The sequence below is a fragment of the Magnolia sinica genome, unplaced genomic scaffold (genome assembly GCF_029962835.1).
Source record: "Magnolia sinica isolate HGM2019 unplaced genomic scaffold, MsV1 ctg119, whole genome shotgun sequence".
NCBI lineage: Eukaryota > Viridiplantae > Streptophyta > Magnoliopsida > Magnoliales > Magnoliaceae > Magnolia > Magnolia sinica.
Window position 1 is genome coordinate 79,746 of NW_026682763.1, and position 27,162 is coordinate 106,907.

Below are 27,162 nucleotides of genomic sequence, written 5' to 3' on the forward strand. Positions count from 1 at the left end.
ACACTTGATTTTCAGTCACAAAGTTGTCAAATGCTCTTTCATGTTCAAATACTAATTAAAATAATTCTGTTTCCAAACACAAACTTAATAACCAGAAGAATAGCATTCCACTCATCCCAAAACATGTACTTACAAACGTAACTAAATTAATCATCATGTATAAAAGGAGAGTGAAATTTCAAACCGTGGTCTTTCAATCCAATCAAATTTTAACGAAATACCAATAATGTTGTCGCTTTATTTCATACACAACAGAGGAATTATGCTATCCTCGACCCAAGGACACCCATAATACTCTCGTTTTTCAGTTTGCACAAGTGGGGCCCACAGTTTGTAGATCCAAACTGTTGAAAGTTTATTATTAGCCCATTGAGAAGATACCTATCTCCGGTGCAGTCATGGCCCCAGCAGAAAAATGGTCTGGATCATAGAACAATAGTCCCCCCACTTGAACAAGCTGAAAACTCAAAAGTACACAGTGCATACCTTTAGGTCTAGGATCTTATAAGCATTTTATGCATTCGGGTCCTCCAATCAGGATGGAGAATTTCAGCACAGTTATCAACGTCTTCCATGTTGGATGAGCTTTATCATTGGCAGCTACAGACTGCACCGACACGTTGAAGAAGTGGCTGGTGTTGTTCAGTTGTTCTGCTTCCAACAAAATGGCATCCAAGTCAATGTGATGTCGGGTATCTTCGTAGATCAGAAGATCAGAATAATTTACAGGTTCGATGCCTTCAACATGGGACAAAGTGTTATAATCTGAGCTCGCCATGACAGGGGGAGATAAAACGTTCAGTTGGTGTAAAGGCAGTCCACCAGAATGTTGAGAGCTTGAACAAATGTTGGTTGGATTCTCCGGCCTCGTAGAACCACATGGGAATGAATCGATGGCTATGTTTGAGGAACTACCAAGAATGGCCCCATCAACACAAGGGACTACTTCTCCCCAGTTTTCATATGCAACTTTGATCATCTGCTGCATTTCCACCTGATACAAGTTACCTAGATATGTTAGTGGGGTGAATGAGTGGACCTCTCTCTCTCTCTCTCTCTCGCTATATATATATATATATATATATATAAAGGGCATCTTCCAGCACCCTGAGCGGGCAGACGCCCAGCCAGGGGCGTGGAAGTGGGGCCACTCGTGGGACCCTACATGATGTATGCACCCTATATATATATGTGTGTGTGTGTGTGTGGCTAGGGGTAAAACAAGCATGAAATTAATTTTTGTATTTTCCCTTCATCTAGATCTGTATGACCTTATGAACAGTTTGGATGACAGATAAACATCATGGTGGGCCCTGAGAAGATTTCAATGGAAGGCATCATCATCCCACTGCTCTATGCGGTGTGGTGCACTTGAGCTTTGGATCTGCCTATTTTTGGGCGCAAGATGTAAAATGATCTCACTGAGTGGATGGACTGTGTGGATATAACACATACATCATGGTGGGGCCACAAAACTTAGGAGAATGAGAGTTGAGAGAGACATTCCGGGTGTGCAAGAGAGCAGCAAGTCTCTCTCGTCACGCTTCCATTGAATACGAAAGACTCAGAATTGCCTTTTCAATCTCAGCCATTTTTCATATTTGACTGTTAATACTAAGGTGCGCAAACGGTTATATGCGTACGGGTGTGTAGGTGATCATTTCTCTCTCTCTAGTTATGAACTTCAGTGCAATTCACTGAATTTGTACATGTGCGCCTTTGTTTGGGTTTCTCAAAGACATTGACCTAGCTCCCCCATTAAGGATGGTTTTATCATGTCCAAAACACTTGGAAGATCTTATCTACTGAATCTTTAGTCTTTCCTCCATTGAATGGGTTGTTGGTGCATTTATTTTTAATCATGTATTTGCATGACAACAATGGAAATGTTAAAGTTAACCAATTCACGAGATTTCTAGGGCATGATCCATCTATGACGAGGGCCGTAAGATCAATGGCTTAGATAAACCAACCATCACCACCAGATGTACATACTCGGTGCACAACAGTGAACTTTATGTTCGTTGCAAACAGGGAACTCGATCTTTCTAAAAGGAGAATTCTTTATTAGTGAACAATAAATAAACTCCCTAGTGTTGAGGCAGTTTGTAAATGTGGGGCCCATGCAATCCATTTATTTGTTATCTAACGGCCCCCATAATGGATGGCACACCTTAAAATTTTCTCAAGTTGAGGTCCTAAACTTTGGCCGTTTTTCTGTTTAGTGTTCACTATTGGTGGTTTTATCTTACCATGGATTTGTAGATCTAGATTTGAAAGGTAGATCAATCGAGGAGATTTTAAGGGCATGGTCCATCCATTATAGGATTCGTTGTATTAATTCTACAGTTTAAACCATGGGACCCACATTTGCAAGCTCTATGGAACACGAAGTTCCATCTTAGAGAACTTAATCTTTCTATTAGGAGGCCGGTTCCTCTGCAAGTTCTGGCAGAATAAGATTATTCCACAAGTACTCCATCCGTGTGTAAAGAGTTACTAACCCGAGTGTTGAAGTTTATTCACTACTCATTCACTTGCTCATACACTATCGCTTATGCATGGCCCACCTTGTTTTTTGTATGCCATCTAATCCATTCAGTGAGCCCCAGCATGATGATGGGATTCACCGAAAATCAGGCGATCCAATCATTATGTGGGCTAGACCATAAACCTCCAAATTCATGTGGTGGCTCACATGATGGTTGGATTAGCCTATTTTTTGAGGTGCCCAACTTTTATGGTGGGGTGACCCCGTGGGACAGGTGGGATGCCATACACTCATCACAATGGGCCCTAAGAGAAACACTTCTAGATTAAGCTTATTCTAAAGGACTTGAAGTGGAACCGGCCTCTTCCATTATTAAAATATTTCTTGACATACTTCATTTAAAATTTAAAAATCATAATGTTGAAGAGCCTCTTGGGGTTGTGAAAAAACACCTGCACAGAATCGATATAAGCAAAACGAAACGAAAAGAAGAAGAAGAAAATAGCAAAAAGACAAGAGGCGTAGGGATTTATATGGTTCGGGAATATAACAACATTTATGAGGCAGCCACGTGGGGCTTTTTTCTTTATTAAAACAAGATAAATCAGAGAATGCAAGGCTTACCTCTCCCACTATTACATCATATAAGGAAAATCTATCACCAAGGAAGAACCAAGAACATCACCCTCTCAGTACCTATGTCAACACACCTCAAAGAGAGCATTTACCAAAACCCAACCCAAACTAGGATTCCCACGTATTGGTTAAAAAGAAGAAATAGAGAGGGCAAGGTTTCCTATTGGGAAACCCAACCCAACCCAAACTAGGCTTCCCACGTATTGGTTATACAAGGACACCTCCTTAACATCCTTCAACTTAAAGACTAGTTTATCTAATAGTGTGTAAAAGACTCCTAATAGTAATTGGTCAATCATCACCACAATAGGTACCGTCCAACAAGGTCAAGAGAAGTCCTTTACAATAAACTTCGTCCCCACCCAAATCCATAGATCAACTGGCCGACTGAGTGGAAATACCTCGTTTCGACACTGGAGGTCTTGGTATCGATCCCTAGTGGGGGAGGCTAACATGGAGTGAGTGTACTGACATAGGTGTGTACTAACAAGCTAACACCCCCCCCCCCCCCACACACACACACACACACACACAAAAAAAAAAAAAAAAAAACAAAAAAAAGAAAAAAAGAAAAAAGAAGGCTTTGTTAGTATATTCGTTATGTTGTCGTTGGTGTAAATATTCTATAATAAGATATGCTTGTCTTCCACTATGTCATGAACATACTGATACAATACATCAACGTACTTGGTCTAAGCATGAAATACTAAACTTTTAGCTAAGTGTAGCGCGCTCTGACTATCACAATGAACCATCATTGCTTTTTCTTCTTAATTTTCAATTCTTCTAACAACCTTCTCAACCAAATACCTTTCTTGCATGCTTGTGTAACTAACATGTAGTTTGCTTCTACAATCAATAAGGCTACTATTGACCAAGGTATTCAATAATAGTAATGATGGTTGTCATGGCCAGCCTTATAGCCATTATGAATATGAGCTGCAACTCTAGCGGTCATTATGGCTCTGTAATAGTAAAACAATTTTGGAGGAAAAATGTATTGGCCCCATATTAGTCCCGTATCGGGCAATTATAGGTCATGTTTCTCAAATTAGGCATTGTGGCCCTGTATCGCATAACATGCACCACCGTCACTATTGCATAATGGTTGCTATGGCCATAACAAAAATGGTTTTAAATACCATGCCACTGATTATAATTTTGACATCCAACAAACTTCACTATGAGCTAAAGAGAAGACAACTTGTGGTTGATTTATCACGAACTACTGCATAATTTGTGTACGTATATGTACATCTGAGCCTATGACTATGCCCATAGGTATATACAACTAGGTCTTATATGTTATGGGCCTTAGTCTTAGCATTTCCTCTTTTCATCTTTATTTTTATGCTTTTCTTATTTGTCCCTTGTCTTTTTTCCCTTCTAGTAAAGGAATATATGTAATTGTCCTCTTTCTTCTATTAGCATAAATAAGGTAGGACTAGACATCCTAGCCCTATGAGCTTCTTTTCTCTCTTAAATTCTTCTTCTTCTTATTCTTCTCTCTCTCTCTCTCTCTCTCTCTCTCTCTCTCTCTCTCTCTCTCTCATTCTTATTCATCTTAACTCTATGAGTTTATTTTTCCAATCTTTCTCATCAAGTGGTGTTTTCCGTTCTTCTGTTTCTAATCCTTGGTAGTATTAGACAGACTGAAATATGCCTTGTATAGTTAGCATACCTTGTATAGTTGGTTTCCATAGGTAGAGGATTTTGATTTTATTTCTTTCCTTGCATAGATGTTGTAATCTCTATATATTCAACCCCTTTGGGTTGTCTCAAATATACAAAAGCTTTCAGCTCCTCTCGGTTTACATGGTATCAGAGCTTCACTGATCCAAATCCGGCATCACCTGTCAGATCCGACCACTCCTGCGTCGTCCGACCATCCCTCTGCTCGTCCAGCGCCCTCTGTTGCTCGTCTCGCGCCCCCTATTGAAGATCCGACCACTCCTTGCTCGTTCGACCGCCCACTGTTGTAGATCCGACCGCCCCCTGCTGCAGATCCGACCACCCCCTGCTCGTCCGACCACCCCTTCTCGTCTCATCGCCCCTCTGCTCGTCCAGCGTCGCCCCTCTACTTGTCTAGCATCGCCCGGTCACCTCTATTGCTCGTTCTCTTCGAGTTCCAGCAACTCCATCCAGATCTGTTGCTCCCATCCAGATCTGTTGAAGATCTGTTGAAAATCTATTGCTGTTGCTCCCATCCAGATCTGTTGTTACTGCTGCTTGGTCGCCAGATCTCGATTATCCCAATCCAACGCCAGATCTCGCTTATCTAGATCCAGATCCACTATTGCTGTTGCGATTCCGCCAGATCCAGATCTACATTTTCCAGATCCAGAGCTCCTGTTGATGTTCCTATTCCGCCAGATCCAGATACTGCTACCCCTTGGGTATCTCCTGCTGTACGGTACACCACGGTGTAGTTTTGATGGACAAGAATACATCACGTACAGAGGCCGCAAGGTGTAGTTTTGATGGTACCAACTATTCGCCATGGGCCATCTATTTTCAAAACTTCCTCCAGGGTCGTGGTTTGTGGGGACTAATTAATGGATCTGTTACTATTCTCACTTCCATGGATGCCGATAAATTGGCTGATTGGGAAATGAACAATGGACGGATTATTACCTGGATTCTCGATTCGGTTGATCGGTCCATTGTTGTTGGCCTCACACCTCATCGCACGGCTAAGGCAATGTGGGAGCATCTTCAGATAATTTATCAACAAAGTAATGCGACCCGGTCATATCGTCTGGAACAGGATCTCGTTAACCTTACTCAGGGTGACGACAGTATCCAATCATTTTACTCTAAAATTGTCACAAGTTGGACTGAGATGGCCTTGATGGATCCAATATTTCCTAATGACTTCAGGATTTTCCAAACTATGCGTGAGAGTGCGCAAGTTCGCCAATTTCTTATGAAACTGCGTCCAGAATTCGAGCATTGTCGTGCTGCTCTCTTGAACCGTAGCCCTACTTCTTCATTGAATTCGGTTATTAATGATCTATTGGCTGAGGAACAACGACTGAAAGTTCTATCAATTCCTTCCTCGACTCCGGGATCATCTGATATGGTGCTTGCTGTGTCCACCACTACACCAACACGTGGCTCCTCTCCTTTAACTTGTCGCGGCTGCAGCAAGGTGGGTCATGTTGTCGCTCAATGCAAAGAATGGTGCGCTTATTGTCGACGAACTGGTCATGGTATTCAAGACTGCCGTACATGTGCATATGCATCTTCTTCCGGCCGTGGACGTGGTGGTCGTGGTCGTGCTCTTTCTGCTACTGCTGCCACTATTTCTTCCGAGCCGACTGTTAGTGATTCTACATCTACTGTTTCTGCTGAAGGTCTTTCATCTCCGTTGACTCCTGCGATGCTCCAGCAAATCATTCAGGCCCTTTCTGCGGCCGGTATGTCAGGTATATCCCCATCTTCTACATGGTTCTTCGATTCGGGTGCTTCCAATCATATGACCGGTGCTGTATCCTATCTTCGTGACATTCGTCCCTACACCGGCAATCAGGCTATTTCTACTACGGATGGCACTAGACTACCTATTCAGTCTGTTGGATCATTGACTTTCTCTCCTTCTGCTCATCACAAGTTCACCCTTCGTGATGTGTTTCATGTCCCTAACCTCTCCTCTAATTTAATTTCAGTTGGTCAACTCACATCAAATAACTGCTTAGTCATATTTCTTCCCAACTGTTGTTTTGTGCAAGATCTGACGACGGGGAAGGTACTTGGGAGGGGTAGGCAGCATGGTCGTTTGTACATGCTGGATTTTGATCCATCTATCACTCCGGCTCGTTGTTTCTTTTCTCCTTCTTCATCAGATATTTCTTCGGCAAATAAATTGTGGAAACTATGGCACTTTCGCCTGGGTCATCCACATTCCGATCGGTTACTTCAGTTAATTTCGTCTGGCATGTTAGGGAATATTTCTCTTAATAAAAATGATTTGGATTAGTCTTGTTCTTCCTTTTGTCTTTCAAAAAGTAAGTGTGTTCCATTTTCCCTAAGTACTACAAAATCATCTTCTATGTTTGAACTTGTGCATACGGATGTCTGGGGTCCTTCACCAATTATGTCTCTCTCTGGGTTACGATACTATGTTATATTCATTGATGATTTCACACGTTACACTTGGATTTACTTTCTGCAATCGAAGTCACAGGTTTTTGAAAAATTCAAGTTATTTCATTCTATGGTGGAGACTCAATTTCGGGTTTCAGTTCAAACTCTCCGCTCTGACTCAGGGGGGTAATATCTCTCAACTAATTTTCGTACATTTCTTCAAGGGCATGGGATTATTCATCAAACCACCTGTTCTGATACTCCACAACAGAACGGGGTGGCTGAACGAAAAAATCATCATATTGTTGAAACTGTCAACACTTGATGACAGATATGAGTGTTCCTCGTTCTTTTTGGGCGGAAGCAATGTTACATTCCTTCTACTTGATTAACCGGATGCCAACCAAAGTTCTGAACAGTAAATCTCCTTACTTTGTTCTCACCGGCTTACCTCCTACATATTTCACATTTCGTATTTTTGGTTGTATCTGTTATGTTTACCTAGCTTCACGTGAATGTAACAAACTATCTCCAAAATCGGTCAAATGTATGTACTTGGAATTTCAAAAAACTCAAAAGGGTTTTTGATGTTATGATCCAGTTTCTCGTCGTGTTTGGGTTTCATGACATATTGTTTTTCTTGAACACATTGCCTTTCATTCATCTCTTCCTCCTTCACACACTCCAAACTCTCCTAGTCTAACTGCCTTTTCAGAAATTCCGTTTACCTCAAGTACTCTCCCTCATCCGTTGCAGGTTTACTCACGTCGACCACGTACAGATCCACCACCTATTACTCAACCCGAACCTACTGTACCTGTTGCAGATCCCGAACTTACCTCGATACGTCGTTCCGCTCGTGAACATCGAGCGCCTGATCGGTTGATATGCTCTATGTCTGCCATGAATGCTACTCTGGATACTGTTTCTATTCCTACTTCATACTCTCAGGCAGCCACTCATGATTGTTGGAAGAAGGCTATGGCAGAAGAACTTGCAGCATTAGATGATAATCATACGTGGGACATTGTCACTCGACCTACTGACCAACAGCTAATTGGTAGCAAATGGATTTATTCTGTCAAGCTCAAGTCTGATGGATCATTGGATCGATACAAGGTTCGACCTGTCGCTCAAGGATACAAACAGGAATACAGAATTAATTATGATGAGGCTTTTGCTCCCGTGGCCAAGATGAAAACTGTTCGTACTCTTCTGACTATATCTTCTATTTGCTCATGGCCACTCGCTCAGATGGATGTGAAAAATGCCTTTCTTCATGGAGATCTCTAAGAAACCGTATATTTGAAACCTCCTCCTGGCTCTTTAATCACTGACAATAAGGTATGTCGCCTAAAGAAAGCCCTGTACGACATCAAACAGGCACCTCGGGCATGGTTCCAACACTTTCACGATGTTGTTACGGGTGCTGGCTTTACTCAAAGTGGTCATGACCCATCCTTATTTTTACGCATCACTGCTCACGGAATTGTCATTGTTCTGGTTTATGTTGACGACCTCCTCCTGACTGGTATTGATGCTACTGGCATCTCGGCTTTAAAGGAAGTTCTGCAATCCTCCTTCAAGATGAAAGACCTCGGCCATCTCACATACTTTCTTGGGCTTGAAATTTCACATTCTAAACGTGGGATCCTGGTCAGCCAGCGTAAATATGCCAAGGATCTTTTCGCTTTGGCATTATTGACAGATCAAAAAACAGTTCAGACTCCCTTAGAACTTAACATTCATTATGGCCGCGATAATGGTGATCTACTTGCACAGCCCGACTTATACCGCCGTTTGGTTGGGAGTCTGGTTTACTTAACTATGACTCGCCCTGATATTGCCTACGCTGTCTAAGTTGTCAGTCAATTTGTTTCTGCTCCTCGGACTCTTCATATGACTGCGGTGTTACGCATCATACGGTACCTACGTGAAAATCTAGATCGATCACTGTTCTTCTCCTCCACCTCGACTCTGGACATTCGTGCTTATTCGAATGCTGATTGGGCTGGTTGCGCTCTCACACGAAGATCTACCATTGGCTACTGTGTTTTTCTCGGCACTTCTCTCATCTCTTGGAAGTGTAAGAAGCAGGCCACTGTTTCCAAATCAAGTACAGAAGCCGAGTATCGGGCGATGTCTGCTGCGTGTAGTGAGCTTGTTTGGTTACATGGACTTCTTTCCGACTTGGGCATTCCTGTGCAGAATCCTACTCCACTCCATGTTGATAATCTCAGTGCCATTCAGATTGCCTCTAACCTGGTTTTTCGTGAACGGACAAAGCATATTGAAGTTGACTGTCACTTTATCCGCGAGAAATTTCAGTCTGGGCTCATTTCTCTACCACATGTTGCATCCCATGATCAGATTGCAGACATTCTCACCAAGTCCCTAACTTCTGCACGTCACTCATTTCTCGTTGGCAAACTATTACTTGTCGATGACCCGCATTAGTTTGAGGGGGGATGTTAAACAGACTGAAATATGCCTTATATAGCTAGCATACCTTGTATAGTTGGTTTCCATAGGTAGAGGATTTTGATTTTATTTCTTTCCTTGTATAGATGCTGTAATCTCTATATATTCAACCCCTTTGGGTTGTCTCAAATACACAAAAGCTTTCAGCTCCTCTCGGTTTACAGGGTTCCCTTCATAATCTTCTTTTCATTCTTTCCTTCGTTCTTTCTTCTTCTTCTTCTTCTTCTTCTTCTTTTTTCTCAGCAAGTAGTGTTTCCCTTCCTTCCCTTCCTAATATTCTTTTATTTCTTTCCTCCTTTCTTCTTTTCCCATCTCCCTTATTTCTTCTTCTTCTTCTTATTTGTGTGTGTTTTTTTTTTGTTTTTTTTTTTGAGATTTGTGAGGCATTTTCCTTGTTGACTCGCTGTGATCCATGAGGAGGGGTGGCTTGCGGCTGGATTTTTTATAGGGTTTTTGAATCATGTGTTGCTGGATTTTTACTGTCTTTCATAAGTGATTGAAGCCCTTGCTGATTTTTTTGTTGTCCGGTTGAAGATGTGGTTGGAAATTCTTATTCTATTCCTTTTTTGAAGATTTTTTCAGAGGAATTTGCTATTTTTTGCTGAATGGTTGAAGATATTGTTGGAAATTTAGGTTTGACGATTTTTTTAGGTTGTTTTTTTCTCTAGATTTTCAACATTTGGTTAGCAACAACAAGAGTTTGCTGGCAATATTGTCGTTTGGGCTTCTTTTCTGATTTATTTCTCCAGTCTTTGCTTTTATCCTCGGATTTCTCACAATTTTTTTAGAGTATATATGTTTGATTTGTCGACTTTTGAGACAGTTGATCATGTTAACTCTAAGATCAAACAGTTAATTGTTCATGTCCTGGCTTTTAAATTTGATGGAACCAGAAGTTAGCGAATGTTTATTTATTTACTGTTTAATGCTCTTAAGATATGCAGACTACCCATGAACTGTATGCAACTCAAAATAATATGGCTCATATTTATAATATTTATCAGGAGATTAGAAATCTAAGACGAGGAGAATGATTAGTGTTTGATTACTATGCTAAGATGCGTGGTTTGTGGTAAGAATAATCCTTTTTGGAAGATCATCATGTCGTTTGTTCCATAGAAGCAAAGGCATATAAAAAAGCATTGAGAAGAAATAATTTTTAGGTTATTGGTGGACCTTAATACAGAGTTCGAACCAGTTCACGCCTAAATTCTTGTTTCACCTTATTGATCATCACTTAATAGCATTTAACCACTATAATTACATGATAAGAAGCATCGTACTGCTATAGGATCGACTGTGAGGGAAAAATCTGTTATAGTGACAAGTTTTCGAAACTTTGACAATGCTATTACTAGTTGAAGTCAGGAAGAGGAGGACATGATGGCAGGTATGGTCATGGTCGCCATATTTGTGATCATGGCATCGATGGATTGTGTACCTATTGTGGTAGAGAGGGACATACAGTGGATTATTGATGGGTTATTCGTGGTAGACATCTAGGCTGAGTTGCTTTAGATGGCAGAGATTCTTAAACTATTGCTAGGGACATGGTTCCTTAGTTTTACCTATGGTTCCATCGACTGGGGATATTATTTATCTCTCAAAATATGAAGATGATACTTTTTTAAGAGATGCCACTCAGAATAAGGACTCACCATCTGCTTTTTTGACTAAGTAATACATCCACTACCCTTCATTCTACATCTCCGTCAAGCCCTTAGGTTATTGATTCAGGGACTACTGATCATATGACAAGTACATCTAGCTTTTTTCTTCAGTTACTCCTAATTCTAGTTTAGGACATGTGAAACTAGTAGATGCTACTCTAGCTCTTATTAGAGGCCAGGGTACCATCTTTGTTTCCCCCATTTTTTCCTTGTCAATTGTCCTATTAGTGCTAAATATGTCGTCTAATTTGTTATCAATTAGCAAGGTAACCAAGGATTTGAATTGTAGTGTGACCTTTTATCATAATCATTGTATTTTATATGATATAAAGACGAATAAGCTACTTGGTGATAGACATGAGAAGTATGGTTTATACATTTTTTTTTTTTGTAATGCTTCAAGTGTTTTACTGTCCAGAATGAAGACCTTTATCTCTAACATTGTAGACCTTTATCTCTTGGCATTGTATGTTTGATTCTACTATAGCAATCGCTATTACTAGTGTTAGTTCAGTCTAGTGATGTTAAAAATTTAAAGTGAGAGGCTTGTATTTTAGCCAAACGCTATAACTATAAGTATGTCTATCCACCTGTGGAGAAACGTTCTAGTAGAAGTTTTTCTTTGGTTCATTTGGATGTTTAGGGTCTAGTTCTATTGTCTTTTAATAGATTTAAATACTTTATTTCATTTATTGATCATGCATATCATCTAAAATGGATTTATTTGATGAAATCAAGAGATGAGGTTAGCTATATTTTCAAAGTGCTAACAAAGTTTTTTTTTTTTTTGTTAATTATATGGCCACGTCCTCATGAATGTTGCAACGAGTCCACACTTCAAGAATATAACAAGTGAAGTGCAACATGAGGTTGGGGTGTGGTGCTGCCCACTAATTGTGAGATCATGGGAAAATACTTGGATGATGAGTACACAGAGATGAAGAATTATGTGGAGGGATATTATCATCCATGAGAGATGTATGGCTGCACTGTGATGTGTGACAGTTGGACCAAACCAACAAGGATGTCGATCATAAATTTTATGATCTTCTACAGGAGACGGACGGTGTTCCTAAAGTCCATAAATGCAAGTAATCAGATTGAAAACACAGATTACATCTAGAAACTGATGCACTATGTCATGAAAAATGTTAGGAGGAACATCTTGCAGTTTATTATAGACAATGGGAGTGCATTTGTGAGGACATGGAAGGATATAATGAGTAAGTATTATATGTATTGGACCCTTAGCCCATTGCATAGATTTTATATTGGAGGTGATCGGGGGATAGGCCTTTATTGAAAGCCATTATTACCAGCGTACGATGCATCATGGCTTTTATAGACAACCACTCATGGTTATTATTCGAGATATGCGGAAGGTAATGTGAGGATATAGTACGTCCCGGGACAAAGCGGTTCACCAGAAATTATATTGCCTTAAATAGCTTCCTTAAACATAGGCAGGGCCTATGTGAGCTTTTTGGCTCTTGGGAATGCAGATATTGGAGTTAGAATGAAAAGAGAGTAGCTTGGAGAATTGAGGAGCTTGTGTTGAGCAATGCATTCTAGGAGCGCATGTGCAATGTGATGGCTATTCTGGAGTCTATTTATGCAGTGTTAAGGACGGTCAATAATGAGATATATTCGTCGATGAGATCGTTGTATGCATCCACACAGTTGATGAAAGACACCATGCATGATAAAGCCTCCATGTTATATAAATGGATGCAACAATAATCAACTACCATCGGACAATGACTCTTTCTCACCCATTTCATCAGGCTGGTAAGTTGTTACATGATTTATTTTTTTATTTATATGTTTCAATACTTTGTTATTTCTTCACGTAGCATGTATGGCTATTTTATTGTAGGGATGTGTAAATATTTATATCATGTTGGGTTTCAACTTACTTCTTGAATCCCAAGTGCCACTACAACCGGAGATTCTACAAAGACAATAATTGAAGAAGGTTGTATACAGTGTTTGAAATATCGGTATCGCGCAATGTATCTCATCCTTGGGATACAGATACGTATCAGTTATCGCACAGGATATATCATTTGTATCGCGTAATTTATTGCACTTTTTGGGAAACATGGGGAAACATTGGGAAAATGGTTGAATTTTTCAATGAAACTTCAAGAATTATTAAAAAATACCTTAATACACACTTTTAAATTATAAAATCTTGAAAAAGAAGTGCACATAATAGGTTTCCTTTGTATAGGGTCCTAAGCTATGCATTGTCCGATTGAACTAAGACAACTAACTATATTCAAATATGATACATAATGGACAACTAATATGCCATTAAAAAAAAGGATGAACATAGTGGATTTCTCACAAACATCATGGTGGGCCCCACTACGGCCCGATAGAACCATGAGGCAAATTCAAATCTCATGTGGACCACACCACAGGAAACAGTGATTCTTGAATGCCACCATTAAAAACTTCTCAAGGCCGCACTGAGGGTGGACCTTGACTATGGGCCCACCATGATGTATGTATTTTATCCATACCATCCATCCATTTTAAGAGATCAATTTAGAGCATGAGCCAGAGAATGATGTGCGTTGAACCTTGATTGTGGCCCCACCCATTATGTGTTATATCCACACTGTCCATCCATTTGGAGAGACCATTTTAGGGCCCAAGCCAAAGAATGAGGCCGATCCAATACTCAAGTGGACCCTACCACAGAAAACAGTGGGGACAATGACACACACTGTTGAAACTTTAAACCACTTATGTGGGGCCCACCATGATGTTTATTTGAGATCCATCCTATTCATAAGTTCATGTAGATATGGGCAAAGGGAACACACAAATATCAACTTGATCGAAAACTTCTATGGCCCTCACAAAGTTTTTAATGGTAGGCATTCAATCCCCATTGTTTTATGTGGTGGGGTCCACTTGCGCTTTGGATTTGACACATTTTTTTTTCTTCTCATGATATAAAATTCTCTCTCCCTATGAATGGACAGAATGGATAGACAATACATACATAAATGCGAGCCCCACTGTAAGGGTTGCACTGTCTTGAGTGCATAATCCAAACTCCTTAGAAGCGCGAATTAGGTGTTACTGTAGGGCCCACCATGATGATATGTTGTATATCCACTCCGTCCATCCAATTTTTCAACTCATTTTTGGATGTTGTCCCAAACATTAAGTACATCTAAATTTTAAGTGGACCACACCACATGAAACAACGATGATTAAACGTTCACCAATAAAAACATACGAAAGCCCACTTTAAGTAGATCCATCATGTTTATTTGTCATCCAACCCGTTAATAAGGTCAACCAGAAGTGAATGGAGGGAATATACAAAGATGAGCTTAACTTAAAACTTTCGTGGCCTATAAAATGCTTTTAATGGTTATTCACCACTTTTTATGGTGTGGTTCACCTGAGATTGGGATCTGCTGAAGTTTTGGCCTAACGTCCTTAAAAGGATATGAAAAACCGGATGGACAACATGGATAAAACATATACATCAAGGTGGACCCCACAAAGCCCGTTTGTAAAGTAAGCGAATTAGTTGTTGTACCGCACACCAGAGGCATTGTTTGTACGTACGTATGAACGATGGAAAGAGGATTAAAGCTCTATGGGCCCCATCATGATGTATTTATTATATCTATACCAACCATCCATTTGGCGAGATCATTTTAGGGCAAGTAACCAAAAATGAGTCATATCCAAAGCTCAAGTGGACCACATCACAAATAGCAGCGAGACAATGATTCCCACTGTTAAAACATTTGTAGGGCCCACCGTAATGTTTCTTCTCCATCCAATCTATTCATAAGGCCACACTAGATGAAGAGAAAAAACAAATATCAGATTGATAAAAAACTCCTGCGACCCCAAGAAAGTTTCAATGGTAGACGTTTAATCTCCTACTACTTAATGCGGTGTGGTCCACTTGTTCTTTGGATCTGTCTTATTTTTAGGTCAGCTCCTGGAACGATCTCATGAAAATGGACAAACGGTTTGGATATAACATATACCTCATGGTAGGGCCCACAGAACTAGCCAACTCACCAGCCAGGTTGTTGGTGTGCGGTACGCCACCCGATCTGCTTCCATAAATGGCATCAGAAGCCAATTTTGTAGCAAGAAAGGGTTTGGGTCTTTCCGGAACCCTGAATCTCAAATCCCAAATCCCAAATCCCTACGATTTTGGCTGAAATCTCCATTTCGCAGAAAATCTCTCCTATTCGACGAAAAAAAAAGGAAAATCGAGGTTTTTTTTTGCACTTACGGTGCACCACTACCTCTCGATCAAGTGGCCCACCAGATTCAACTTCCAATCACACTCACATCTTCTGCAGGTACCGAAATCCCCTCTATTACATAGATTTTCCACTTTTTTTTTGGATTTTTTTATAAATTTTTTTGATAATATTGCCAACCCGACATTCCCGGCCTTTTATTGTCGGAATTCTCTCCTCCAATGGTTGTTGGCTCTGTAATGTGCGATAGTATTGCTAATATTGGGGATTTCGCAAAAAAATGTGCGATATTGTATGATATATCACACGATACAAAAAAAATCTGTTATATATATATATATATATATATATAAATTATTTCTAGGACTTTTGATGGGTTTTGACTTTTGATGGGTTTTGTCTCGCTAGCCGGTGATAACAGTAAAGACACCTTTGGTAATGAGGTATATATATGTGTGTGTGTGTGTGTGTGTGTGTGTGTGTGTGTGTGTGTGTGTGTGTTGGGTGTATTATAAGTTATTCCCCCATTGTTCGGGTAAAGGCACCTTTGGTAACGAGGTAAATATGTTCCACACCTACTTTCTCTCTATCTTCATCTTAAATAGTCTATACCTACCCTTACTGTTTTATGCCATCAACAAATTGTTAGATTATGCGACGTTATTGGAATGTTTGGGTGCAAGGCCTGATGCAGGACATGAAATTCAGATATGATGTGCAAGATTTCAGGCTTAAGATCACGTTAGTTCATAAACAATTACACAAATTCCATACCCCACATGAAAGTCCAAACATTCAATTAAGGGGAATCTATGCGAGTCCAGGCCTACACATGATAGGGCTGGATCAATAAAAATTATGAACCAAACGATACTCAAAGATAAGAAATAATCATCCACACATGCATAGTAATCAGTCCCTAATCCAAGGGATTCAGAAATTCCAATTCGGGAAACCCTAGAGTGAGAAAAGGAGCATAAAATTGGATATTTGAGTAATTTAGGGTTAGGTTTATTGATTTTGGGTGAAAGCGGAGTGAAAGAGAGGAGAGAGACGAACCAGAGAAGTACCGCTTGCATGGACAACAACAATGGCCCAGACCCACGTACATGTGATCACAGCCGCACATGTGTGGGGCCCACTATTTAGAAAAAGGCCACCTTGCCCATGGTCGGCCAAGGATGGACTCTAAAACTCCCAAATCTCAGCTCGATCCGATATACGGTTTATGTGTAGTGCTCCGCCGAAGTTTCAGCCCTCATATAGGACCAGATTCTGAAATTCTGATGTGGGGAGGAGAATTGCTGCAATAGATGATTGATTTAAAGTGTAGATGATGGGGTAAGGTAAGAAGAAAAGATGATGGAAGATGGGTAGTAGAGATGACGATGGATGGGGGCGAATCGGGATGATGTGGCTTCGCACCACGGTAGTTAACCCTTTGATGAAGGGAGGGCTTCACACCCAATTAGGCTTCACAACTCAGAGAGTGGGAAAACACAGAATTTTTATTAATCTTCAATGAATGAAAAAAGCTACAAGGGGTGCTTATATATAAGAAAACCCTATACCCCAAAACTCGCGCCATGTGCGCAACCTATTACTTGGCGATGAAGTAAACCAAAATAAAAACTAATCAAAGAAATCTAGAGCGTCCATGATGTTCTAAATAATATGAATAAGCAAAACCTAAAATATGAAATCAATCTGACTAGTGCGCCACGATCATAAGATCTCATGATGAGCTTTTCTTGACTAACGGGCCCACTCTTTTGAATCAAAACTTCATCTTCTAACTAGGAGGCCCTCCTTGGACGTCATCATCAATTCAGATCGACGGTGGGGCCCTCCTTCTAGCGTACAAGCGTAGGTGGGTGATGTGCGTGCACGGGATGTCCCCATCAATTCTCCCCGGCTGCGAAGATTTCGCCACTGGCAAAAAAAAACTCCTGAACCACTCTAAGATGTAAGGATCAAGTCTTTGAAGCTCCTCCTCAGTGAGCCACGTATTGGTTGAAGCTGGGTGTGACTTCCACTTGACCAGGTACTTCTGAAACCCGCCGTCCGACGTTGAAACTATCTGATGGTCCAGGATATCTTCTATTTCCTCTCTGGGTGTGTGAAGGTTAGGTATGGGAGGCAAAGGCTGAGAAGAAATGTCAGGAAGAGTAGGTATGGGAGGTAGAGGCTGGAAAAATGGGTCGGGACAGGTAGGTATGGGAGGTAAAGGCTGGGAAAATGGGTCGGGACGGGTAGGTATGGGACGTAGAGGCTGGGAAAATGGGTTGGGAAGGATTGGTATGGGAAGTAGACGCCGGGAAGAAATGTCAGGAAGAGAGGGTATGGGAGGTAGAGGCTGGGAAAATGGGTCGGAAAGGGGCCATGGTTCAAGGGATAAATATGGGGAGCAGGATGGGTGGGCGAAGGGCCGGACAAAGTATCAGTGATCTCCTGAAAAATAGTTAGATCCTCCACATCGAATGTGAAACTAATTCTCATGGAAGATGGAAGATCTACCTCATACACATTGAGACCGTTTCGTTTTATAATTTTGAAGGATCCAGCGCTACGCGCATGTAACTTACGAATGGCTCCCTGAGGGTACCGCTCTGACCTAATGCGGATCATGACAGAGTCCCTTATATTGAATTCCTTGAAACATTTATGTTGGTCTGCAGAAAGTGTGTAATGTTTATTACTAGTCATGATCTTCTGCCTGGTTTCTTGATGCCATGAATGAATGTGATGTGCAAAAGACTCCGTAGGCTCTGACGGCCTATGAGACAATGACATATGAACAAGATCAATAGGTTTCTCAGGTTTATAACCAGTAACAACTTCATAAGGACTGAGACCTGTGGACTTATCGACAGAAGTATTAAATGCAAACTCGGCTATAGGTATTACGGTGTCCCATGTTCTGGTGTGCTCTATATCCCTCCTAGGGGAGACTCATCCGGTAGATCATCAGGAAAAATATCACGTAACTCATCCATTACCGGAATGGCCTCAGTGGGTAAATTTACACTAGCCTCTGGTGCACTCTCAGACCACAAGGCCGCACATGTTGTACCCCTCAAAATAGTAGTCTTGATGTCTCTCATGGGGTGGGTGCACGAGTGCACACCCATAATTGATTCCTTGACTAACTCCATTCATTGGTCTCTCCTCCCAGCTACCGGCCTGAGATTGGACATCTACCCAATGGTAGAGTTTGTCCTGGTGATGGTCTTTAGTCGAGTAATGCGTACATCAAGCTGTTCAAAGCATTGGTCTATTTCCAAGCGCTTAATCAAAGGGTCCAACTTCTGAAATAACTTGTTTAGTGACTCTTGCAATTGTTCCATGTTTAGTGTAGGGTGCCAACCAAAATTCAGCAATATAGTTGTCAAAATATAAGAATTATTTATTTATTTATTTTAGAAACAACCTAGTTTCTAAAAACGAAAAAGGAAAGTTCTTAAAACAAATTAGGAAAGTTTCTATATATATATATATATATATATATATATATATATATATATAAGTAACCTAGTTTGTAAAAACGAAAAAGGAAAGTTTCTAAGAAAGACAAATTAGGAAAGTTTCTAAAAAAAACAAATTAGGAAAGTTTCTAAAAAAACAAATTAGGAAAGTTTCTAAAGAAAAGCAACCTAGTTTCTAAAAATGAAAAAGGAAAGTTTCTTAAAACATATTAGGAAAGTTTCTAAAGAAATAAATTAGGAAAGCTTCTAAAAAAACCAAATTAGAAAAGTTTCTAAAAAAAAAAAACAACCTAGCTTTTAAAGGAAAAAAAAAGGAAAGTTTCTAAAAATAGAAAGTAAGTTAGTTTTCAAAAAAGAAAAAGGAAAGTAAACTAGTTTCTAAACAAGAAAAAGGAAAGGAACTTAGTTTCTAAAAACAGAATAAGAAAGTTTCCAAAAAACAGAAAAGGAAAGTTTCTAAACATATAAATAGAAAGCTAAGTTAATTTCTAAAATAATTCAAATAAGGGGATAATAGAAAATTTCAGCAGCTTATGTCAGGGTTTATGGACCTCTAAACATCCATATATAATGAGAATTGATGTGTAATGGACATAAACAACCAAACCCTAAACATGTAATGAATTCCCCTACAAGAACCCGAGGCTCTGATACCAAATTTGAAGCAGGACATGAAATTTAGATATGATGTGCAAGATTTCAGGCTTAAGATCACGTTAGTTCATAAACAATTACACAAATTCCATATCCCACATGAAAGTCCAAACATTCAATTAAGGGGAATCTATGCGAGTCCAGGCCTACACATGATAGGGCTGGATCAATAAAAATTATGAACCAAATGATACTCGAAGATAAGAAATAATCATCCACACATGCATAGTAATCAGTCCCTAATCCAAGAGATTCAGAAATTCCAATTTGGGGAACCCTAGAGTGAGAAAAGGAGCATAAAATTGGAGATTTGAGTAATTTAGGGTTAGGTTTAGGAATTTTGGGTGAAAGCGGAGTGAAAGAGAGGAGAGAGACGAACCAGAGAAGTATCGCACGAGTGGACAACAATAATGGCTCGGACGCACGTGCGTGTGATCACGACCGCACGTGTGTGGGGCCCACTATTCAGAAAAAGGCCACCTTAGCCCTGGTCGGCCAGGGATGGACTCCAAAACCCCCAAATCTTAGCTCGATCCGATGTACGGTTAGTGCGTGGTGCTTCGACGAAATTTCAGCCCTCCTGTAGGGCCAGATTCTGAAATTCTGATGTGGGGAGGAGAATTGCTGCAATAGATGATTGATTTGAAGTGTAGATGATGGGGTAAGGTGAGAAGAATGGATGGTAGAAGATGGGTAGTAGAGATGATGATGGATGGGGGCGAATCAGGATAGACGTGGCTTCGCACCACCGTAGTCAACCCTTTGATGAAGGGAGGGCTTCATACCCAATTAGGCTTCACAACTCAGAGAGTAGGAAAATGCAGAATTTTTATTAATCTTCAATGAATGAAAAAAGTTACAAGGGGTGTCTATTTATAAGAAAACCCTATACCCTAAAACTCGCACCAAGTGTGCAACCTATTACTTGGCGATGAATTAAACTAAAATAAAAACTAATCAAAGAATTCTAAAGTGTTTATGATGTTCTAAATAACATTAATAAGCAAAACCTAAAATATGAAATCAATTTGACTGGTGGGCCAGTCACGATCAAAAGATCCCATGACGGGCTTTTCTTGACTAACGGGCCCACTCTTTTGAATCAAAACTTCATCTTCTAGGTAGGAGGTCCTCCCTGAATGACGTCATCGATCCAGATCGACGGTGGGGCCCTCCTTCTGGCGTACGAGCGTAGGGGGTGGTGTGCTTGCACGTGTAGAAGCCGTGCGCGGGATGTCTCCATCAATTCTCCCTAGCTGCGAAGATTTCACTACTGGCGAAATAAAACTCCTGAACCGCTCCGAGATGTAAGGATCAAGTCTCTAAAGCTCCTCCTCAGCGAGCCACGTATTGGTTGAAGCTGGACGTGACTTTCACTTGACCAGGTACTTCTGAAACCCACCGTCCGATGTTGAAACAATCTGATGGTCCAGGATATCTTCTATTTCCTCTCTGGATATGTGAAGGTTAGGTATAAGAGGCAGAGGCTGAGAAGAAATGTCAGGAAGAGTAGGTATGGGAGGTAGAGGCTGGGAAAATGGGTCGGTACGGGTAGGTATGGGAGGTAGAGGCTGGTAAAATGGGTCGGGACGGGTATGTATGGGATATAGTGGCTGGAAAAATGGGTCGGAAATGGTAGGTATGGGAGGTAGAGGCTGGGAAGAAAGGTCAGGAAGAATGGGTCTGGGAGGTAGAGGCTGGGAAAATGGTTCAGGAAGGGGTCATGGTTCAAGGGATAAATATGGGGAATCAGGATGGGTGGGCGAAGGGCCGGACAAAGTATCAGTGGTCTCCTGAAAAGTAACTAGATCTTCAACATCGAATGTGAAACTAATTCCCATGGAAGATGGAAGATCTACCTCATACACATTGAGACCGTTTCGTTTTATAATTTTGAAGGGTTTAGCGCTAACGCGTGTAACTTACGAACGACTCCCTAAGGGTACCGCTCTGACCTGATGCGGATCATGACAGAGTCCCTTACATTGAATTCCTTGAAACATTTATGTTGGTCTGTAGAAAGTGAGTAATGTTCATTACTAGTCATGATCTTCTGCCTGATTTCTTGATGCCATGAATGGATGTGATGTGCAAAAGACTCCGCAGGCTCTGACGACTTATGGGACAGTGACATAGGGACAAGATCAATAGATTTCCCAGGTTTATAACCAGTAACGACTTCATAAGGACTGAGACTTGTGGACCTATCGACGGAATTATTAAACGTAAACTCGGCTATAGGTATTACGGTGTCTCATGTTCTGGTGTGCTCTATATCCCTCTTAGGGGGAGACTCATCCGGTAGAACATTAGGAAAGATATCACGTAACTCATCCATTACTGGAATGACCTTAGTGGGTAACTCTACAGTAGCCTCTGGTGCACTCTCTCCAGCCACAAGGCCGCACATGTTGTACCCCTTAAAATAGTGGTCTTGATGTCTCTCATGGGGTGGGTGCACAGGTGCACACTCATAATTGATTCCCTGACCAACTCCATTCATTGGTCTATCCTCCAGGCCACCTGCCTGAGATTGGACATCTACCCCAATGGTGGGGTTTGTCCTGGCGATGGTCTTTAGTCGGGTAATGCGTACATCAAGCTGTTCAAAGCATTGGTCCATTTCCAAGCGCTTAATCAAAGACTCCAACTTCTGAGACAACTTGTTTAGTGACTCTTGCAATTGTTCCATGTTTAGTGTAGGGTGCCAACCAAAATTCGGCAATATAGTTGTCAAAATATAAGAATTATTTATTTATTTATTTTAGAAACAACCTAGTTTCTAAAAACAAAAAAAGAAAGTCTCTCTCTCTCTCTCTCTCTCTCTCTCTCTCTATATATATATATATATATATATATATATATATATATATATATATGAAGCAACCTAGTTTCTAAAAACGAAAAAGGAAAGTTTTTAAGAAAAACAAATAAGGAAAGTTTCTAAAAAAACAAATTAGGAAACTTTCTAAAAAAACAAATTAGGAAAGTTTCTAAAGAAAAGCATCCTAGTTTCTAAAAATGAAAATGGAAAGTTACTAAAAACATATTAGGAAAGTTTCTAAAAAAAACAAATTAGAAAAGTTTCTAGAAAAAACAACCTAGTTTGTAAAGAAAAAAAAAAGGAAAGTTTCTAAAAAATAGAAAGTAAGTTTCTAAAAAAGAAAAAGGAAAGTAAACTAGTTTCTAAAAAAGAAAAAGGAAAGGAAATTAGTTTATAAAAACAGATTAAGAAAGTTTCAAAAAAATTAGTTTGTAAAAACAGAAAAGGAAAGTTTCTAAACCTATAAATAGAAAGCTAAGGTAATTTCTAAAATAATTCAAATAAGGGGATAACAAAAAATTTCAGCAGCTTATGTCAGGGTTTATGGACCTCTAAACATCCATATATGATGAGAATTAATGTGTAATGGACATAAACAACCAAACCCTAAACATGTAATGAATTCCTTTACAAGAACCCGAGGCTTTGATACCAAATTTGAAGCAGGACATGAAATTTAGATATGATGTGCAAGATTTTAGGCTTAAGATCACGTTAGTTCATAAACAATTACACAAATTCCATATCCCGCATGAAAGTCCAAACATTCAATTAAGGGAAATTTATGCGAGTCCAGGCCTACACATGATAGGGCTGGATCAACAAAAATTATGAACAAAACGATACTCAAAGATAAGAAATAATCATCCACACATGCGTAGTAATCAGTCCCTAATTCAAGGGATTCAGAAATTCCAATTTGGGGAACCCTAGAATGAGAAAAGGAGCATAAAATTGGAGATTTGAGTAATTTAGGGTTAGGTTTAGGGATTTTGGGTTAAACCGGAGTGAAAGAGAGGAGAGAGACGAACTAGAGAAGTACCACACGCGTGGACAACAACAATGGCCCAGACGGACGTGCATGTGATCACGACCGCACGTGTGTGGGGCCCACTATTTAGAAAAAGGCCACGTTGGCGATGGTCGACCAGGGATGGACTCCAAAACCCCCAAATCTCAGCTCGATCCAATGTACGGTTTGTGCGTGGTACTCCGCCGAAGTTTCATCCATCCTGTAAGGCCAGATTCTGAAATTCTGATGTGGGGAGGAGAATTGTTGCAATAGATGATTGATTTGAAGTGTAGATGATGGGGTAAGGTGAGAAGAAGGGATGGTAGAAGATGGGTAGTAGAGATGGCGATGGATGGGGGCAAATTGGGATAGATGTGGCTTCGCACCACGGTAGTTAACCTTTCGATGAAGGGAGGGCTTCATACCTAATTAGGCTTCACAACTCAGAGAGTAGGAAAACGCAGAATTTTTATTAATCTTCAATGAATGAAAGAAGCTACAAGGGGTGCCTATTTATAAGAAAACAATATACCTCAAAACCCGCGCCATGTGCGCAACCTATTACTTGGCGATAAAGTAAACTAAAATAAAAACTAATTAAAGAAATCTAAAGCGTCAATGATGTTCTAAATAACATTAATAAGCAAAACCTAAAATATAAAATTAATTTAACTAGTGTGCCGGCCACGATCATGAGATCCCATGATAGACTTTTCTTGACTAACAAGCTCACTCTTTTGAATTAAAACTTCATCTTCTAGTTAGGAGGCCCTCCCTGGACGTCGTCATCGTTCCAGATCTACGGTGGGCCCTCCTTCTGGAGTACGAGCATAGCGGGGTGGTGTGCGTGCATGTGTGGACGGTGTGCGCGGGATGTCCCCATCAATTCTCCCCGGCTGCGAAGATTTCGCCACTGGTGAAATAAAAGTCCTGAACCGCTCCGAGATGTAAGGATCGAGTCTCTGAAGCTCCTCCCAAGCGAGCCACGTATTGGTTGAAGCTGGACGTAATTTCCACTTGACTAGGTACTTCTGAAACCCACCATCTGATGTTGAAACTATCTGATGGTCCACGATATCTTCTATTTCCTCTCTGGTTGTGTGAAGGTTAGGTATGGGAGGCAGAGGCTAAGAAGAAATATCAGGAAGAGTAGGTATGGGAGGTAGAGGCTGGAAAAATGGGTCGGGACGGGTAGGTATAGGAGGTAGAGGCTGGGAAAATGAGTTGGGACAGGTAAGTATGGGATGTAGAGGTTGGGAATGGTAGGTATGGGAGGTAGAGGCTGAGAAGACAGGTCAGAAAGAATGGGTATGGGAGGTAGAAGCTGGGAAAATGGGTTAGGAAGGGGCCATGGTTCAAGGGATAAATATGGGGAATCAAGATGGGCGGGCAAAGGGCCGGACAAAGTATTAGTGGTCTCCTGAAAAGTAATTAGATCCTCAACATCGAATGTGAAACTAATTCTCATGGAAGATGGAAGATCTACCTCATACACATTGAGATCGTTTCGTTTTATAATTTTGAAGGGTCCAGCGCTATGCGCGTGTAACTTACGAACGGCTCCCTGAGGGTACCGCTCTGACCTGATACGAATCATGACAGAGTCCCTTACATTGAATCCTTGAAACATTAATGTTGGTCTGTAGAAAGTGAGTAATGTTCATTACTAGTCATGATCTTCTGCCTGATTTCTTAATGCCATGAATGAATGTGATGTGCAAAAGACTCCGCAGGCTCTGACGGCCTATGGGATAGTGACACAGGGACAAGATCAATAGGTTTCCCAGGTTTATAACCAGTTACGACTTAATAAGGACTGAGACCTGTGGACCTATCGACCGAACTATTAAACGCAAACTCGGCTATAGGTATTACGGTGTCCCATGTTCTGGTGTGCTCTATATCCCTCCTAAGGGGAGACTCATCCGGTAGATCATCATGAAGGATATCACGTAACTCATCTATTAACGGAATAGCCTCAGTAACTCTACACTAGCCTCTGGTGTAGTCTCTCTAGCCACAAGGCCGCACATGTTGTACCCCTCAAAATAGTGGTCTTGATGTCTTTTATGGGGTGGGTGCACGGGTGCATACCCATAATTGATTTCTTGACCAACTCCATTCATTGGTCTATCATCCAGGCCACCTGCCTAAGATTGGACATCTACCCCAATGGTAGGGTTTGTCCTAGCAATGGTCTTTAGTCGGGTAATGCGTACATCAAGCTGTTCAAAGCATTGGTCCATTTTCAAGCGCTTAATCAAAGACTCCAACTTCTGAGACAACTTGTTTAGTGACTCTTGCAATTGTTCCATGTTTAGTGTAGGGTGCCAACCAAAATTCAGCAATATAGTTGTCAAAATATAAGAATTTTTATTTTTTTTATTTTTTTTATTTTTTATTTTTATTTTTTAAAAAAACAACCTAGTTTCTAAAAACGAAAAAGGAAAGTTTTTAAAACAGGTTAGGAAAGTTTTGATAAAAAAAAAAGCAACCTAGTTTCTAAAAACGAAAAAGAAAAGTTTCTAAGAAAAACAAATTAGAAAAGTTTCTAAAAAAAACAAATTAGGAAAGTTTCTAAAAAATTAAATTAGGAAAGTTTCTAAAGAAAAGTAACCTAGTTTCTAAAAATGAAAAAGGAAAGTTTCTAATAACATATTAGGGAAGTTTCTAAAGAAGCATATTAGGAAAGCTTCTAAAAAAAAAACAAATTAGAAAAGTTTCTAAAAAAAACAACCTAGTTTCTAAAGAAAAAGAAAAAGGAAAGTTTCTAAAAATAAAAAGTAAGTTCGTTTCTAAAAAAGAAAAAGGAAAGTAAACTAGTTTCTAAAAAAGAAAAAGGAAAGGAAATTAGTTTCTAAAAACAGATTAAGAAAGTTTCTAAAAAATTAGTTGCTAAAAAACAGAAAAGGAAAGTTTCTAAACCTAGAAATAGAAAGCTAAGTTAATTTCTAAAATAATTCAAATACGAGGATAACAGAAAATTTCAGCAGCTCATGTCAGGGTTTATGGACCTCTAAACATCCATATATGATGAGAATTGATGTGTAATGGACATAAACAACCAAACCCTAAACATGTAATGAATTCCCCTACAAGAACTCAAGGCTCTGATACCAAATTTGATGCAGGACATGAAATGTGCAAGATTTCAGACTTAAGATCAAGTTAGTTCATAAACAATTACACAAATTCCATATCCCATATGAAAGTCCAAACATTCAATTAAGGGGAATCTATGCGAGTCTAGGCCTACACATGATAGGGCTGGATCAATAAAAATTATGAACCAAACGATACTCAAAGATAAGAAATAATCATCCACACATGCATGGTAATCAGTCCCTAATCCAAGGGATTCAGAAATTCCAATTCAGGGAACCCTAGAGTGAGAAAAGGAGCATAAAATTAGAAATTTGAATTATTTAGGGTTAAGTTTAGGGATTTTGGGTGAAAGCGGAGTGACAGAGAGGAGAGAGAGAAACCAGAGAAGTACCGCACGTGTGGACAACAACAATGGCCCAGACGCATGTGCATGTGATCACGGCCGCACGTGTGTGGGGCCCACTA

At 40.2% G+C, this 27,162-nt stretch overlaps 1 protein-coding gene and 1 long non-coding RNA gene across 2 annotated transcripts in view; one reads left to right on the top strand and one right to left on the bottom strand.

Annotated features, from left to right (window-relative positions):
• Positions 1 to 502: 502 nt before the first annotated feature.
• The window catches only part of LOC131236015 (calmodulin-binding protein 60 D-like), a 42,558-nt gene continuing 15,898 nt past the window's right edge, over positions 503 to 27,162 (bottom strand). The window contains exon 5 of the mRNA XM_058233107.1: positions 503 to 994. Coding sequence (XP_058089090.1) covers positions 503 to 994 — 492 coding nt within the window. The remainder of the gene's footprint in view (positions 995 to 27,162) is intronic.
• Positions 21,759 to 25,986, top strand: LOC131236021 (uncharacterized). The gene is made up of 2 exons (XR_009166491.1): positions 21,759 to 22,455; positions 25,846 to 25,986. It is a non-coding gene; the product is annotated as an uncharacterized LOC131236021 (long non-coding RNA).